Genomic DNA, 18,832 nt, shown 5'->3' on the forward strand with positions numbered 1-18,832 from the left:
AAATTAGGGTAATTGGCATATACATCACCTCAAATGTTGCTCATTTCTTTTTGTTTGGAATATTCAAAATCCTCTTCTAGCTATTTGAAAATGTACAATTAATTATTGCTAACCATAGTCACCATACAGTGTGATAGAACACTAGAACTTGGCCGGGCATGGTGGCTCACACCTATAATCCCGGCACTTTGGGAGGCCAAGCTGGGTGGACCACAAGGTCAGGACTTCGAGACCAGCCTGACCAACATGGTGAAACTCTGACTCTACTAAAAATACCAAAAATTAGCCTGGCATGGTGGTGTGTGCCTGTAGTCTCAGCTACTCAGGAGGCTGAAAGAGGAGACTCGCTTGAACCCAGCGGGGTGGAGGTTGCAGTGAGCCGAGATCACACCACTGCACTCCAGCCTAGGCGACAGAGTGAGACTCCGTCTCAAAAAACAAAGACAAAACACTAGAACTTACTCCTTCTATCTAACTATGAGTTTGGGCCCATTAATCGGCCTCTCCACATTTCCCTTTTCCTGCTCTTTCCAGCCCATGGTAACCACTATTCTACCCTTTCCTTCTGTTGGATCAACTTTGTTAGCTCCCACATATGAGCGAGATTATGCAGTGTTTGTGTTTCTGTGCTTAGACTCCTCTTGGCTGTAGCAGTTTCTCAGACTTTCTTTGTTTAATGACTGTGACAGTTTGGAAAGTGCTGGGCAGGTATTTCGTAGGATGCCTCTCTGTTGGAATTTGTCTGCTATTTTTCTCATGATTAGACTGGGATTTTTGTTGTTTTTGTTGTTTTGTTTTTTTGAGACAGTCTTGCTCTGTCGCCCAGGCTGGAGGGCAGTGGCACAATTTTGGCTCACTGCAACCTCCACCTCCGAGGTTCAGGCGATTCTCCTGCCTCAGCCTCCTGAGTAGCTGGGTTTACAGGCATGTGCCACAATGACCAGCTGATTTTTGTATTTTTCGTAGAGATGGAGTTTCACCATATTGGTCAGGCTGGTCTTGAACTCCTGACATCGTGATCCGCCTGCTTCGGCCTCCCAAAGTGCTGGAATTACAGGCGTGATTGTGCCTTGGCCACTGCGCCTGGCCAAGACTGAGGTTATTGCAAAGTAAAGTTCCATTTTCATTACATCATATCAAGGGCAGATGCCATAAATATGACTTGTTTCAGTTGATTGTTGATGTTGACTCTGATCACTCGGCTAAAGTCATGTTTGTCAGGTTTCTCCATTGTAAAGCTATTCTTTCTTTTCTGTCTTTTCTTACCATACTTGTGGAAGAAAGTCAGGAAGTCACTGTGTACACAGGGAGTAGGGATTTATGATCCTTCTTTCTGAGGATGAAGTATCTACAAGTTATTTGGAATTCTTCACGGAAGGTTTTTTTCCTTATTACCTTATTTATGTATTTATTTACTCAATCATTTATTTATATCATTTTGGACTTGTGAATAGTTATTTCGTACTTTGGGTTATAATCCCATGCTACTGTTTTGGTGGTTGTTTCTCAAATTGCTCCAGCTTTAGCTATTGGGAGCTCTTTCAGTTGGCTCTTGTGTTCTTTTGAAATATCCCCATCGACTTGGCTGTTTTTATTGCTGTTACTGTTGTTTTAACACAGTTGCACTTCCTGTCAGTACTAGACACTCCAGGCTCCTCTTGCACATGTCATGTCCCTCCCGTTCCTACAACCAGCCATTCCTTCAAGGCACTGTGGTTCCTTTTATTAGAGAATGGCATCAAAAACTAAGATCTGGGAGCTAGACATGCTCATCACTATTGAGGTACTGTTTCTTTAGGTCCTCTCAGCTGACAGGACAAGGAAATATGTGTGTGTATACTAATCCGTGTGTGTATACATAGCCATAAATATTTCTGTGTGTGACCGTCTGTATTCATCCATGTACTGCTTATGTGCACTTCCTTCTGCCTTTAGTCTCGCAGACGTCACTCATTTCCACATTTTCTTAGGTCAGTCGGCACCTTCTCTGCCACCCCAGTGAGGTTGTTTCATACACATGTAGTATAGCTAGAGCACCTCGTTCCATAAACATTTTTAAGTCGGCTTGTCTATTTCTATTTTAAAAAGCCTGCTGAGACTGTACCTTGTGGAATAATTGACATTTTAACAATATTGAGTCCTCCAAATCAGTATAGTATATCTCTCCATGTACTTGTTTTTCTCATCAGTGCTTTGTAATATTTATGTATTATATTAAATCTGTCCCAAATTATTTTATGTGTTTGTTCTTACTTTATGTTTGACTGTTATAAATTGAATTTTTACATTTTAATTAAAAATTTTACTTTCCAGTGTTTGCTGCTGGTATATGTTCACGAAGATTGTGTATTTGTAGTTGGTGGGGTTTTTTTTTCTTTGCCACATTTTGAAGTCAAAGTTATTTTGTCATTGAAAAACAAGTTAACGGGATACTGCTCTGGAAAAGCTTGGGTAGGAATGGTTGAAATGTTTAGAATTGGCTAGTGAAATGACGTGAATCTGGAGTTCTCTTCATGGGAATTTTTTGATAGTTATTTAACTTCTAAAATAGAAGGTATTCAGATTTTCTGTGTCATCTTGTGCCAGTTTTTGTAAGTTTAGATTTTTCAAGTAATTTATCTCTTTCATTGAAGTTGTCAAAGTTATTGGCACAAAGTTATTTTTAATGTTCACTTATTGTCTTTTTAATTTCTTTCGTGATAGCCCTTCTGTTATTTTTCTGTGTGAATTTTTAAATTATTTATTTATTTATTTTTGAGATGTGGCCTCACTCCGTTGCCCAGGCTGGAGTGCAGTGGCATGATCTTGGCGCACTGTACCTCTGCCTTCCTGGTTCAAGTGATTCACCTGTCTCAGCCTCCCAAGTCGCCGGAACCACAGGTGCCCACCACCACTCCTGGCTAATTTTTGTGTTTTTAGGGGAGACAGGGTTTAGTGGAGACCAGATTGATCTCGAATTTGTGGCTGATCCACCTGCCTCAGCCTCCCAAAGTGCTGGGATTTACAGGTGTGAGCCCCTGCACCCGGCCCCCTCTGTCATTTTTCATATTCGTATTTTGTATTTTCTCTTTTCCTTAATATTCTTGGCAAATAATTTTTCAGTCCTATTAATTTTTTTCTTGAAACCAATCTTTCTGTTGTCTCTTTTCTAATTCATTGATTTCTGTTCTTATTTCCTCTGTCTACTTATTTTGGACCTAATTTGCCTTTTATGTCCTCCTAGAGTCTTATTGAATAATCTTAGATTGATTTTAACCTTCTCTCTTTTTATATATAAGCTTATAAAATATAGAGTTTTTCTAAGCACTGCTTTAGCTGTGTACCACAAATTTTGCTATGTAATATTTTTATTGTCATTTAATCAGATATACTTTCTAAGTTTATTTTTGATTTGCTCATTGATTCCTGTTTTATTTATAAATGTGCTATTTGATTCAAAATATTTGGGGACTTTTAAAAATAAGTTGGTGATTTCCAATTAAATGGCAGGAGAAAATATTCTGTAAGATTTTGAAATTTTTAGTTAATTGAGACTTCTTAGTCAAGCATACAATCTATTTTGATGGATATTTAATTTGTACTCAGAAAGAGAATGTATTCTATACTTGTTGGATTTAGAGGTCTAAACATGTCAACTAAATGAAGTTAGTTAATAATGTTCAGATATCTATATCCTTACTAATCTTTTGTGAATTTGCTTAATCAATTATTGAGAGAGGGGTGTTTACATTTCTAACTAAGATTTAAACTTGTTTATTTTTTCCGTTTTGTTAGTTTTCTTCATGTATTTTATTGCTTTGTTTTTAGGGGCATGAACTGTTATGATTTTTATGTCTTCCTGATGAATTAGCCCTTTTATTATCATTGTGAATTGTTCCTCTATTGATGGCAGTATTCCTTAACTTGAAGCCTATTCTGTATGAAATTAATACAGTAAGTTCGTATTTTTTGTATTGAATGTTTTTACTGTGTATTTTTCCATGCTTTTCTTCAAGTGTGTGTTTTTGTTTTGTTTTGTTTTGTTTTGTTTTGTTTGAGACGGAGTTTCACTCTTGTTACCCAGGTTGGAGTGCAATGGCGCGATCTCGGCTCACCGCAACCTCCGCCTCTTGGGTTCAGGCAATTCTCCTCCCTCAGCCTCCTGAGTAGCTGGGATTACAGGCACGCGCCACCATGCCCAGCTAATTTTTTGTGTTTTTAGTAGAGACGGGGTTTCACCATGTTGACCAGGATGGTCTCTATCTCTTGACCTCGTGATCCACCCGCCTCAGCCTCCCAAAGTGCTGGGACAACAGGTGTGAGCCACCATGCCCGGCCAAGTGTCTGTTTTGTACAAAACATATAGTTGGGTTTTTTAATCCGATTTGGTTATTCCTGCCTTTAGTTATAGTGTTTGGCTCATTTATATTTAATGTAATTGTTGATATAAATTGGTTTAGTCTATCATTTTTCTGTTTGTCCCATTTGATTTTTGTTCTACTGCTCCTCTTTTTCTTTCTTTTGGAATAATTGAATTTTTAAAGTATCCTATTTTAATATCTCTATTAGCTTTTTACCTACACCTCTTTGAATTATTATTGTTATTATTAAATTTTTTGTTTTCAGAGACAGGGTCTGACTGAGTCATCTAAGTTAAGTGCAGTGGCACCATCATAGCTCACTGCAGCCTCCACTTCGAGGCTCAAGTGATTCTTTAGCCTCAGCCTCCTGAGTAGCTAGGGCTACAGGTGCATATCACCACTTCTGACTTATTATTATGATTATTGTAGTGGTCACTTTAGGGATTACAATACGCATCCTTAATTTATCACAGTCTAGAGTTAATATTATATAATTTTTACATACAATGTTGTAATCTTGTAACCATAGTGTTTAATTTACCCCCCCATTTTATGTGGGAGTTTTGCCTATGTATTACATGTATATATGTTACAAAACCCACATACAGTGTTAGAATTTCTGCCTGAGGCAGTGTGGTTAGTGAAATCGGGGAAGAAGGTATACAATATATATAGTGTAAATGTATCCGCACATTTGATGGTGGTTTTCTTCCTGTAATTCTAAATGTCCCTCTGCTGTCACTCCTTTTCAGCATGGCAATAATCTCTCCATTTTTATTCCACCTTCATTTTGAAGGATAGTTTTGCTTACATGTAATTCTAGGAAGGTAGCCTTTTCTTTTCTTTCAGCTTTTTCAGTGTGTCATTCCATTGTCTTCTGGTTTCCGTTGTTATGATGAGAAATCCCCCACTGTTACAGCTGTTCCTCTAATGTCGAGTGTCATTTCTCTACAGCAGCTTTCAGATTCTCTCTTTGTTTTGATTTTGAACAGTTTGACTGCAGTGTACCGAACTGTGATCTTTGCATTTGTCTTGCTTGGAGTTCTCTGAGCTTCTTATATTAGTACATTTATTTTTAACCAATTTTGAGAAATTTTCAGCCACTATGTCTTCAAATATTTTTTACTCCCCAATTATTTTTTTTTTTTTTTTTTTTTTTGAGACGAAGTTTCACTCTTGTTACTCAGGCTGGAGTACAATGGCACAATCTCAGCTCACTGCAACCTATGCCTCCTGGGTTCAGGCAATTCTCCTCCCTCAGCCTCCTGAGTAGCTGGGACTACAGGCACGCACCACCATGACCAGCTAATTTTTTGTATTTTTAGTAGAGACGGGGTTTCACCATGTTGAGCAGGACGGTCTTGATCTCTTGACCTTGTGATCCACCTGCCTCGGCCTCCCAAAGTGCTGGGATTACAGGTGTGAGCCACCGCGCCCAGCCCCTATTCCCCCCAATTTTTTATGTTCCTTTTCTTCTGAGACTCAACTTACTCATGTGTTAGACAGCTTAATAAGGTCTCACAGATCATTGAGGTTCTACTCATTTTTTAAAAACTTATTTCTTCTCTGTTATTCAGATAAGATAATTTATATAAGCTTTCTTTATCTTTAGATCTTCTTACTAGTTTCTAGTGACTGCATTTTCTCTGGACTGTGCACACGTATTTTCCTATTTCTTCTCATGTCTAGTTATTTTATTTTACTGTTACTAATTGTATAGGATACCATGTATTAAGACTGAATCATGTCATCTTCCTTTAAAAGGTGTTAAGTTCTATTCTGGCAGTCAGTTAAATTATTGGCAGATCCCTGTAGTTTTGTCAGGATTGGTATAATTCTCTTTAGAGCAAGTCCATTTCAGTTTTGAATTTAGTTTTCGGATATACCCCCTGCCTCTGGGCTTAGTCTTCTAAGAACAGCCTTTTGAGTGCTAATGCACTCAGTAAGGTCTTTTCACCGGGGTTTGGCTGGATTTCTAACGTTTCAGCATTGCATAGCTTCTGGTATCATTCGCCATTCATCTCCTACTGCTGTAGCAGGTGATCTTTACAGGACTTAGTGAACCTAACCCTGTTCATGTGCTACCCAGTCTTTGCCCAAAGACCTGTAGTGAATACTCATGCACATATGTAACATCTTCCCTTTTCATAGTTCCCTCTGAAAGAAGGAATTCTGGGAACACCAGCCTCAGAATGTACATCCATTATCTTGGTGTCCTGCTATCAAATCTCACAGGGCAGTAACACCGTGTACGTGTTAAGTGCATAGCATGTGGTTTACTGAGATACTGATGTGGTTGTGTTGGTGTGTATTTTTCAAATAAAAAATTCCCTCTTTAAAGAAAACATGAGTGGGCGTGGTGGCTCACACCTGTAATCCCATCACTTTGGGAGGCCAAGATGGGTGGATCATGATGTCAGGAGTTCGAGACCAGCCTGGCCAAGATGGTGAAACCCTGTCTCTACTAAAAGTACAAAAATTAGCCGGTGTGGTGGCAGGCACCTGTAATCCCAGCTACTCAGGAGGCTGAGGCGAGAGAATCACTTGAACCTCAGAGGCAGAGATTTCAGTGAGCTGAGATCACGCCACTGCACACTAGCCTGGGTGACAGAGCAAGACTCCGTCTCAAAAAACAAAAACAAAAAACACTTTAGGGTTAAAATGATTAGAAATCCAATATTGATAAAACTTCAATAATTCCATCTAGATCAATTAAAATCATTGAGTCTGCTAATGAATGGAAGAAATCTTTGAAAATTTAAAAATTCTAAAATCTGTTTTCAATTTTGCCATTTCTGGATTTTCCCAATGTTCCCCTCCCATAATCATTTTTATTCTTATATTCCAACTTGCTTTTGTATAGTACTACAAAAGGGTAAGCTAACAGAAGCTGAGATAAATTTTATTTTTCTTTTAAACAGAAGGAAAAAGGGGTTACATTTTTATAAATATCTATAAACATAGAAGGATAGGCAAAATCTTCCAAATAAATAAATAAATATTGCCACATGATGAGGGATATTAGAAATTGTAGGAGCTACTTTGGCTCTGCCAAGAAAACCTCTGATGGTAGTGTTGAGTTTGTGAGATTACAACCAGCTTTCCACCAAAATCCTTTTGGGATTTTTCACTGGGGAGCCTCCAATAGCTAATTATACAGGATAATATTTCCAACAGGAAATGAAAACAAAAACATTAAACTATTTGCCATGCATGGCTATATACTATTCTACACAGTTTTACTGTTTCAGGATAGGAACCAATCCTTCAAGCTCAGCTTCAAACCATCAGGTAAAAACAGTTGTCCAACGTTTCTCTGATAAAAGAATAGATGAAAGCATAAGGTTAGTACATGATGGCATTGAGAGAAAAAAAAGTGGGAAGAGGCTGTTACTGAATGGACTTTGCTTGCTAATATTCTGTCCTTCAGGTGGTCATTGAGAGAGAGGTAGGAAATGGAGCCCCTTGCGGGAAGAACCGCAGTAATGGGGAAAGGCTGGGATGAGAGCTGACCACGAGGCCCAGCTGCCTGCTGCTCCTCTGCTCCTGTATTGCTTGCTTTATGAAGCATCGTTTCCTCCAGATAGCACTGGGGCTCCTGGGACTGAAAGCTGTCTTCGTTTAAGACACCAAGAATTTCCAAGGGGATTGAGACCCAGATGTGTCAGCCTAGGAGTGTTTTCACTGTCCCGAGAGCCAGTGCTGCCGCAGAGACCTAGAGACCACAGCCACGATCCCGACCATGTGGTTGCCTTTTGGTAACTTCTGTAACATGTCCCCTGGTTATTGGATTTCTTTCCCCTTGAGTCCTTGATGCCACTTCACTTAGAGAAAAGGAGATGATTTTTCAGTCCACAGAAAACCTAACCCAGAGCGGTCCCCATGTCTCAAGGCCCCCTTCTCGGTCACCTTGTTATTGTTTGTTCGGAATGGATTACTACTCAACCTGGAAGTACAGCCTTAATTAAATGCCTCTTAGGAGAGTTGGAATTTATTTCCATTTTGAAAATACGGAATCTAGCAGGGTAGATTTTCATGAGCCAATATAAAAGCGATTCCTAAGACCAAATTTTCAAAAACCGGAGATGGGGCTAAGAGGTGAGGCTGTATCATGAGCCACTTGGGAACAGAGTGGGGCCGTTCTGGGCCCTCTGCCTGTGGCTGCAGAGAGGGAGACAGCGAGACACAGGGTGCCCACCCTGCGGGGAGGCTGTGTTTTCTATTATGATTCATGCCTCAGTTCAGCAAGCATCAAGTCTAGTCGTCAAGTTTTCACCAGCCTGCCAGTGGTGTTTTGACAGCTCTTCTCCAGAGATGTTCAAGGAGGAATGGAGGCTTGGAAGTAGTTTTCATCAACTTGCCCCATTCAGCTGTCAATGTCAAGGTCTGCACACTCAAATGCCAGTGGGATCGCGGCATGTAACATAAAAAACACACAGGGCAGTGGGGAGGCTTCTGGGATCTCCGGAGCTCCTCTTCCCTACACCTTCAAAGTTGTGAGCTCAGTAACCCACTGCTTTTTTTTTTTTTTTTTTTTTTTTTTTTTTTAATGCTTAAAGGTGATAAAGAAGAGAGGCCCAAGGAAGAGAAATATGTCGGGGAGAGACCCTTTTTCTCTACCTCTAGGAAGGAGAAATTTCTGGTTTACCTGTTGGGGTTTCCTATTCAGAAAGATGCTCTATGTGGAGTGAGGAAGGCGGTGAAACCCCATGACTTGAGCGTCAAAGGTCGATTCTCATAGGACCTCCTGGGGAAGGGGCCCCAGAGAAGCCGCCAATTCCATACCTGACCCCCGTCACCTTTCCCAGCCTCGAAACGGCAAGGGAGCTGGTCCTTGGGAAGAGCTGCGTTTGCTGAAGGATGGGTTAAAGAGGGTGCCCTTCCAGCGGCCTAGATGAGCTTGGGGAAGGGGCTGCAGCCTTCTGGGCCTGTTCCCTCAGCGTGGCTGTTCACCCGACCACCCCGGACCATCCCTAAGGGGTCGCTGCCCACCGGGCTGTTGTCCTCGGCGCTCAGGAGCTCCTGCGAGCAGGAGGCCGGGGCCGGGGTCATCCGGACCCGGGACTTCAGCACGTTCAGGGGGTCTAGCTCCGGGTCGTCCTCGGCGCTCCGGGTGTGCCGCCGCGGTTTGGGGGTGTTGAAGTGAATGAGGGGGATCTCGTTCCTCCGGGACAGGAACTGGGAGTACGGGGGTGGGTTCATGCCTGGCAGGAAGGCCCTCTTCGCCCGGCCCAGACTGACCAGGAAGTGATGCTGAGGAGACTGGTAGACGTCGTACCCGTTCTCCAGCCTCTGGGGTCGGAACCTGCAGTTCTCCGGGTTGAAATAGTGCTGGAACGGCAAGAGTGAACCTCGTGAAGATGGGCCGGCGGGGGCCCCCCATCCCCCAGCTCCTTCTGGGGCCACGTGCTCCTGCCCGCCAGCCTGAAGCCCTGCAGTGCCTGGGGCGTTGGGCCTTCATTCCATGGTTCCCTGCTAGGGTAAGGTGGTTTTGACTATGCCAAGCAGGATGGCTCCCCACTTGAGAGACCACTGGGGTCTGCGCCCACTGCCTGGAGGCCCGGGCTGGCCTGGCCTGTGGTTTTCCTGGAGTAGGCACCACCTCGTCCGTCCCGCCCTCTACCTTTTTCAAGCCTCTGCTGGCTGAAAGTTGTCTTGGCTTTGTCTCCTTACTGGAGAAAGGAAGGTCAAACATGAATGAGGACATTGACGTCAGAGAGATGATACGGTATAGGGATTGGAGACATGAACTCTGCCGACAGAGGAGCTGAGTTTGAATCCCCTACCACTAGCCCTGGGTTTTACTGAGTGCCCCCACCAAGGCCTTTGCATGTTATTTCTTATAATCCCCAAACTCCGCATAGTAAGCAGTTTACAGACCGGGACTATCTACACGCCTAGACGGGTTCAACAGATTTTAGTTAGTTACCTGTATTTCAATAGTTGTTCAACAGATTTTTTTTGACCCTACTCTAGCCAGACACGGCTGTAGGGGCTGGGATGCAGCAGAAAGCAAAACAGAAGCCTCTGTTCCTGCGGAGTTTCTGGTGGGTATGACTGGTAGCAAGAGACTCCTGAGAGAAGCAGTCCTACTATTTTACTACCTCAAAATCCTCAAAAAGAAGCCAGTGGCCTTTAGTTTGGGAAATCCTTTGCTCACCAATCCCAGTGAATAGCTATCACAATTGGGGCAGGGGTAATTCATTAAAGATCTTCAACTGGAGGGAGCTCCACAGGTCATGTGGTCTATTCCACTCCACTTTTTCCAAGTGAAAATGCTGAAGTTTGGAGTGAGGAGATTTAGCTAAAGTCACAGCTAGTCCCAGAATCAAGAGGACACCAATGGCTTTTCACTCTTTCTAATGTACTTTACAATGTGAATTGACATGACTTGAGGACCTATGACTGCATCCCAGTGCCTGTGCTAGATCCAAGAATGGTTGTGAATGGGCAGTGCAGACTCGGAGCTGAGAGCCTGGGATCTAGAGCCTGACTGCCTAAGTTCAAACCCCAGCTATTAAACCTGAGCATTCAGTACTTAGACTGCATGAAGTACTCAGCGGAAACGGGTCACCAGGGTACACTGCAAATGGAATTGTTAAGCTAGAAAAGTCTATGTCCTGTCAAAAAATTAGATAATTCTTTGCAAATGGCAACCAACACAAAAAGAAACTCACTGATCCAAAAATGTTGCCTCTGAAATCCATGCAGAGGTATCTTCTGCTCATCACACCTGTAATCACCACAAAGCCAGCATCCTCTGATCTGATCAGCAGGGCACCTACGGAGAAAACCATGCGGGACAAAGATTCATAGCACATCCAATTTCCACCTTCAAGTACCTCCTGAAAACCCACCTTCATGAAACCTCCTGGATTGATTTTAAGGGTGGTGATGACTTCAACACCCTTAAATTCAGCCTCATTTCTACATAGTCTTCCTTTCTTCTGACATCCTCTCTTAACCCCAGCACATGTGTAGTCATTCACCTCCTGCTTCATCTTGTTGCCTGTATGGGGCACTCTGAACTCCTGACATTCGTCTACAAGTGCTGAACACATGTTTCTCTCTCTCTACCTGGACTGTCTTTATTTTCTCCTTTGACTTGCTAATACCTTTGAATGTTTGTGCTGATAGTTACATTGTTTCATGCCTTCTACTTTGTGATTTTTAAATCTATGCTGAGATAGGCCAGGTGCAGTGGCTCACACCTGTAATCCCAGCACTTTGGGAAGCTGAGGTGGGCGGATCATGAGGTCAGGAGTTCGAGACCAGCCTGACTAACATGTTGAAACCCTGTCTGTACTAAAAATACAAAAATTAGCTGGGTGTGGTGGCACATGCCTGTAATCCCAGCTACTCAGGAGGCTGAGGCAGGAGGATCGCTTGAACCTGGGAGGCAGAGGTTGCAGTGAGCCGAGATTGTGCCATTGCACTCCAGCCTGGGCGACAGAGCAAGACTCTGTCTCAAATTAAATAAATAAATAAATAAATCTATGCTGAGATATCTTTCAAGGATCCAGCTTGTCCATAGAGTCTGATTCTTCACCTGGATGTCTGTGTAATTGTCTAACACATCAGTCAACACCCAGTATGTGTACAGAACGTTATTAGAGTTGATCTCCCTCTTCCTCCTCTAGTTATTGAAGTCACTCATTCTCCAAGACCAGGCTCAGGTGTCACCATCTCTATGAAGACTTTCCTCATCTTTCCATTAAAAATCACTTGTTCTTTCTTCTCAGCTCCTCAGGACAATGCCTTCACCTCTATTACAGCATGTACTCCATTTACCCTGCTTTAACTAAGTTTACATAGTTAGTGCTTTCCTTAGAGTGAGCTACTTAGGAGAAGAGGGTGTGACTGTTTATATATGTTATTTCGATATGTATGTTAGAATCGATGCCAGTGATGGACGGAATTTCCTTCTTGGGCTTCTCTTTGGTTTGTTCTTTGTCACCTTCTCACTTGGTGGTGCAATCCCTCATGGACTTTCACGTTCCCATCTCAGAAACTAGTCTCCGACAAGGTCCCGAAACCCATTCATGCTACCTACATAAGTAATTGATAATGGCTTTAAGTGTGCTTCCTGTTTCGTGGCAAGGCACAGACTATATTCTAGTGTAATATGAGTGATAATTCAGCAAGACTTCTGCCCCAAATGTTTAATTACCTGACATTTTCTGTTAAAAAATCATTACCCTAGGGCTTTGGGACCACTTCCAGTTACCTATCACAGAATTTCCAGGTGCAACTCATCTGACCTCATAGCCCCCAGGGAGGCAGCTAGAATCCCACTCGGGGTTTCTAATTCCTCTTCTGCAACTGTAGCTCAGAGAGGCTGTAAATGCCCAATGCCTGTGCCTAGCAAGTGGTGGAAACTTGTGGGGTGGTTTAAAGCCCAAACCTCCTCTCCCACCCGTGTAGTCTCAATACAAGGATCTTTGAGAAAGTAAGCAAGCAATAATTGCTGGCTGGGTAGAAATCATGATAGGGACTGAAATTAGAATGGCACAGAACAGAAGGAATGAGGGTGGAGACAATGCCCAGAAAGCTGAGAAAGGAAGAGGACCAAAGAGAAGCTACTTGGTTTCAAAGTTTGACTGAGGGGAACCTTGAGGGGAGCTTCCAGAAAGTGGACCGGGGTAGGCCAGCCGCAAAGGATGCTGAAATTCCTCCGCGGTGGTGCCTGCCTGTGTGTCTCAAATGTGCGGCTAGTTTTGTGTTCAACCTTCGGAGAAACGTGAGGAACATGTAGGAAATGGTTTCTGTTCTGGTGACTTTTCAGTCTAATTGCGAAAAAAATCCATCTAGCAGTGGCCTTGGAGTGGTTGCACTCTAAGCCCTTTACGTATTTTAAATGATCAAATGTTATATTGTTGGTGCCAATTATTATTGCTATTAGTAGTAGTAGCAGCAATATCCTGATTTAATGGATAAGAGAACTACGGATTGAAACTCAGATCGGAGATATCTTCTTCCTACTACCCATAGCAAGCCTCCAGCAGAACTCACTGGGAGTCTGAGAAGACACCATCAAGTGCTAAAATACATGCTACAGGCAGTGAGGACAAGGAGTCACGACACCGAGGGCTCCAAGAAGAGGCGCTGAGCCAGGCACCAAGAACCAGGGTACTTGGATTCTGGTCCCAACTGTGCCACTTGCTAACCTTGCAGCCTTGGGCGACTAGCCTCAGTTTCCTTAGCTGTGAAATAGAACAATAGCGGTCCTGCCTACTTCACAGGGTGACGATGAGAATCAAATGGGATAATGGTGGCAAAAGTGACTCCGAAGTGTTGAGCAAACAGAGGACATCACGTGGCACGTTCTGACCTGCCGTTTAAGCCGGGCCCGTGTCTTGATAGGCATGCTGGCCTGATGCTTGGGGCCAGCATGCCTATCGAGGGATGGGTCTTGATAGGCATGCTGGCCTGATGTGTGGGCACTGCATACAGCACACACGTTCCTGGTCTCCAGAGCCAGCCCCACCCCCTAGAAAGCATCCTGCAGGGTTGAGGAACTGTGAGCAGCTGCTATCGAGGGCACACAGACTCTTGCATCAAACAATGTGAGCCAATGTGAAAGCTTAGAAAATGTGAGAGAGTCAGAATTTCTTTCCTTTGCACTTTCAAAAGGCATGTTTTCGCAGTCTACACAGATTCAAGGGAGAATTTTGGAGAATGAAGGAACAAATGACTGACTGCTGGAGCCACCAGACCTGCTGGAGCTAGGCAGGCTTAGTGGACTTTGCCTTCAGTGACAGAGGTGTCTCTATGTGTGTGACTTTGGAAGAGCAAGGGGTTTGGGGTCAAGATTTCTTCTAGGGCTTTAATACTTGTGTGACCCTTCAGCCAGTTATTTAAGTTCTTTAACTCTTGGTTTTTTCATATGTAAAATGAGGATGGCAGAAACATTTACCTCATTCGGGCATCTTTTTTTTTTTTTTTTTTTTTTGAGACGGAGTTTCGCTCTTGTTACTCAGGCTGGAGTGCAATGGTGCGATCTCGGCTCACCGCAACCTCCGCCTCCTGGGTTCAGGCAATTCTCCTGCCTCAGCCTCCTGAGTAGCTGGGATTACAGGCACGCGCCACCATGCCCAGCTAATTTTTTGTATTTTTAGTAGAGACGGGGTTTCACCATGTTGACCAGGATGGTCTCGATCTCTCGACCTCGTGATCCACCCGTCTCGGCCTCCCAAAGTACTGGGATTACAGGCTTGAGCCACCGCGCCCGGCCCTCGGGCATCTTGAAGACATAATGAGATAATATTTTTATCCTTTAGAAAGCATTTGCCAAATGCTAGTAATTTTTACTGTTACTGCTTTGCCTCAACCTCTGCTTATACAAGTAGAAAATTATCTACTCTGTTCTACACTTACAGCCAGTAAGTGATAAATGAGATGATGGTGGTGAAGTGCTTTGAGCATCTCAAAAGAAAAATGGATAAAGAAGGGTTAAGGAGCCCAACGGGAACTCAGCTTCAAGTAAAGAAAGTTCCTGTGGGGAAGATGGAGGAAGTGGAAATATCAGGATCCAGGAAGTGGCACAACCAGGGGCAATAAGCATCTCTCTTTTGCTGTTTCCATGTAATCAGGATAAAGAGGAGCCAGAGGATGGCCTTGTCCATGGAACAGGTGATATGGACATCTTAGGGGTATTTTAGCAGCACTTGTGCGTCTCAAGGGAGCTTGAAGCATCTGGTATGCAGTAATTTCCTTTTGTCAAGTCCAGTGATCCAAAGATGGGGTGTGCACTCAACTCTTATCAACTTATTATAGCAAAATAACAAAATGAACCAGATTTTACTAGAAATATATAATTAGGAGGGGAAAAATACACCTTACATTTTAGGTTTCCGTCAGTGTAAAAACATTGCTTTACAGTCACTGATGAGGTCATTACAAATCCTTCAGCAGACATTTAATTAGTTGCGTTTCTTATCTACATGCATTAATCTTTCCTCTTTCTTTTAGGTAATTTTTTTCTTGAGATGGAGTCTCTCTCTGTCACCCAAGCTGGAGTGCAGTGGTGTGATCTCGGCTCACTGCAACCTCCGCCTCCTGGGTTCAAGTGATTCTCCTGCCTCAGCTTCCTGAGTAGCTGGGATTACAGGCATGCCACCACGCCCAGCTAATTTTTGTATTGTTAGTAGAGACAGGCTTTCACCACATTGGCCAGGCTGGTCTTGAACTCCTGACCTCAAGTGATCCTCCCTCCTTGGCCTCCCAAACTGCTGAGATTATACGCATGAGCCACCACACCTGGCCTCTTTTGGGTAACTTTTAATGGTAGTGTGTAATATTTTTCCTGCACTTTCCCCCCTCATAATACACATGACAATTGATTGAACGGTACAGAAAGTTATCTATATAAACTAGGAAAAGTCGATCTCCCTCCCACTACCCGGACCTTGAGTTCCCTCCCCATATTCATGTTTAAGTCTTTAAAGATGCAATGTTTAGCTCGTGCTATGTCTAAGAAAACAAAATCACGTTTCTATTTTTAAAAATCGAAGTCAGTTCAGTTTATTTTGCTGCTTCTCAGTCATTTTAATTCACTCCAATTAGCACTCAGTGATCCCTTGGGGCCTGATACCAGGTGGGCTTTCAAGGAAAAGATGTACAGTCCAAACTGCCAGCCCAGGAGGTTGACGCTTCACCCTCGTTCCCCCCCACAGCCAGCCTGTTCTGTTCTGCCCTAATTCTGGTTTAGGAGGAAACGTCTTTAGGGAGTTCCTTTCAGCATTGGGATTCCAGGATTCGAGACAAGTTGCATAAACATCTGTAGTTGGATTCAGTCTTTTCCATCTAAGAAAATCAAAATGATTTACCATAATCTACGATCCTGCATTTTAAATCACATACAGTCTTGAATTGGAGGAAGGGTAGCCCCTCCATGAGAGGCGCAAAACTGTATTTCCTAAAAGTCTGATAGTGAGCTGGGTGACAAGGCAGGAAGACAGACTACAAGGACTTGAAGAGTTGTGTCTTACTTTTCAGTCACAGAGCTTGGTTTAATGCCAGGCACATTGTCGATCCTACTAAATATCCATTGAATAAAATCAACAAGACTTCGGATGCATCAAGTGTATCCAGATTTAATTCAAAATTTTGCCACAAGACTCAAACTTGGTTTTCATGATGTTGACTCCTGAGTCTTACTATATCATCTGGAGTTCCGGAACCTGGCTGGTACTTGGAGAGAAATTTTCTCCCTCCTTTTATCTCCTATCAACATGTATTTAGCACTTAAGAGGTTTAAACTATTAACTTTTCAAGTTGTATATCTTGCAACCAGGTTTAAGGACCTTTAGTTTTTAGAAAAATAAATGTCTTGCACACAGCAAAATAATTAATTGATTTTTTACAACAATAAAGGGCAAAACATGATTCCTATGTTTTGTTTGGTTAGAGATTGTGATTACTTTTTCTTTGCATTTTTCTGTATCCTTAGAGATGTTTTCACATGTTTTTCTAAAATAGAAGATCCAGTCTTTTTCAATATCTATCCCCGCTCCCACCACATTACCCCTTATATGGTGCATGCAAAGGGGCCCTCATTTGAATCATGGCTAATGGATTGATTATTGTGGATTGTGATCCAACTCTCCACAAACCTGATCTTTAAAAACATTCCAGTTGTCTCATGTTGCCAACCATCTGACTAGATTGACTTGCTACTGATTTTCACCTTTCAGTTCCTCAGAGAAGAATCACCAACTCATACTGGGTATCTGAGGCACCCATTAAACCTGTTGGATGGATGGATGCATGGACGATTGAATGGGTGGGTGGATGGTGTACTTGGCCATTCTAACCAAGACAAGTCTGTCTTTAATACATTTTTCCAAGAATTTTTATAAGGCCAAAATTGGAAAGAGCCCCTACCCTATTACAATCTGGGTAGGACCCAGGAATCTTCTTTCCAATCTCCCTAGTTAACCCAGTCCAAAGTCCATGAGCTGAAACTTACTGTCTGTTGATCTACCTGGCTTCTTTTTCTGTTAGCCTCCTTGCCTTTCTTTCTGTGCGTTTTTTGAATATTTTGACAGAGCAAAGGGAACATGGCTCCTACTCTGGGAAGGGCTTTAGTTGAAACAAATTATTCATGTAGAGAAAAACCAGCAAATACTAATTAGGAGAGTGACAGAATCTTCCCCTTAAATTTACACACACATCCTCTCTCTCCCTCTCTCTCTCTCTCTCATACACAGACACACACACAATAAGATAATAAGTAGTTCCTGGGCAGAAAGCTAGGAGGGTTGGTTGGCTCAGTCTAGTCCCCCACCTCCCCAAGCCCCCTGTAGATGGACAACAGGGGCGCTCCCCCTTCTTCCCAGCCTGAAGCCCTACTCACTGTAGATGGTCTGATGGGGTGCGCCATCCACATGGCCATTCTTGTGGATCTGCAGGTGGTAGCTGTTCCTGGCTGTGGCTGTGTACAGGTGGATCAGGCCACCCCAGCTGGAGGCAAGCAGTGGGGAGGCATTGGGATAGGCTCTGAGGACGCTCATGCTGCAGACGCTGCACAAGGCACAGACCCAGAGCCTGAGGCGGGCCCCCAACATCGTGCTCTGCTCTGAGTGGCTGGAGCCGAGATTGAAACCTGACACTCTGTCGGGCCTCTCCTGGCCCAGGCCTCGCTGGCCTTTTCCTTCTCCCTTGCAAGTAGCTGGTGTGAGGATCCTAGACTGGATTCCCTCCTTTTTGCCATCAGACTTTTAAAGGGTAGCAGTGTGACATCAAACAGGAAAAACTCCACTGTCCACATCCTCTGTGTTGTAATCAGCCCATTGAAAGAAAGTGCAAAGACCCCGGAGGCACACGGAAGGCACGTCGGTTCCAGACACACACACCCCTCAATTTCAAGCCAACACTCCAAAAAATGAATGACGTGTGGGCAAAAGTTATCTGCCACTCTGGGCTGTCTGTTGACCTGTCCCACTTCCATCAGGAAATGTGAAGGCAGCCAGCGGTTCCCAAAAAAAATCCAGCTCCAGTCAAGCAGTCAACCGACTCAGGCAATTAATCTCCCGTCGAGTGTACTTATTTTGGTTTTCTTTAAATTCCAATCAGCAAGTATATATCCCGTGCTTAATCTGTGAGCAGCATCTGGTGGGTAGCTTGCAGGATGTAGAGATACATGACACCATCAGGAGGATGGCATCCTCTGAGACTCCCCCACTTCATGAAAGATGGGAGCTGGGAGCAGGGGCACAAAAACCAAAGTTGCCATTTTGGGAAGATTTTGAAATGGAAGAAAAAGAAACAAGGCTTCGAGGTCACCAAAAGTGCCAAGGTTCGCTTTCTCAGTTGTCCTGGTTTGGACCATCAAGGGCAACTAAACTCATAGTCTCTCCAATAGTAAGGAGACTCATTCAGAGACCTCATGGGGATTGGAAAGGCTGCTGGCTGAGCATCAGGGATCTGAGCTTCAGGACAGGGTGTCCCCACACTTAGTGTCTGTCCATGAGTGCTCAGCTTGGCTGGAT

At 43.4% G+C, this 18,832-nt stretch overlaps 1 protein-coding gene across 1 annotated transcript; it reads right to left on the minus strand.

The window, feature by feature from the left end:
• Positions 1-7,226: 7,226 nt before the first annotated feature.
• FGF23 (fibroblast growth factor 23) lies at positions 7,227-18,033 on the minus strand. The gene is made up of 3 exons (XM_002752235.5): positions 17,698-18,033; positions 11,018-11,121; positions 7,227-9,671 (listed from the first exon to the last, which is right to left on the minus strand). Exons 1-3 carry the CDS (start codon positions 17,906-17,908, stop codon positions 9,231-9,233), a joined length of 756 nt encoding a protein of 251 aa, XP_002752281.1. The 5' UTR covers positions 17,909-18,033; the 3' UTR covers positions 7,227-9,230.
• Between the last annotated feature and the right edge of the window lie 799 nt (positions 18,034-18,832).

The sequence above is a fragment of the Callithrix jacchus genome, chromosome 9 (assembly GCF_049354715.1).
Source record: "Callithrix jacchus isolate 240 chromosome 9, calJac240_pri, whole genome shotgun sequence".
NCBI classification, from domain to species: Eukaryota; Metazoa; Chordata; class Mammalia; order Primates; family Cebidae; genus Callithrix; species Callithrix jacchus.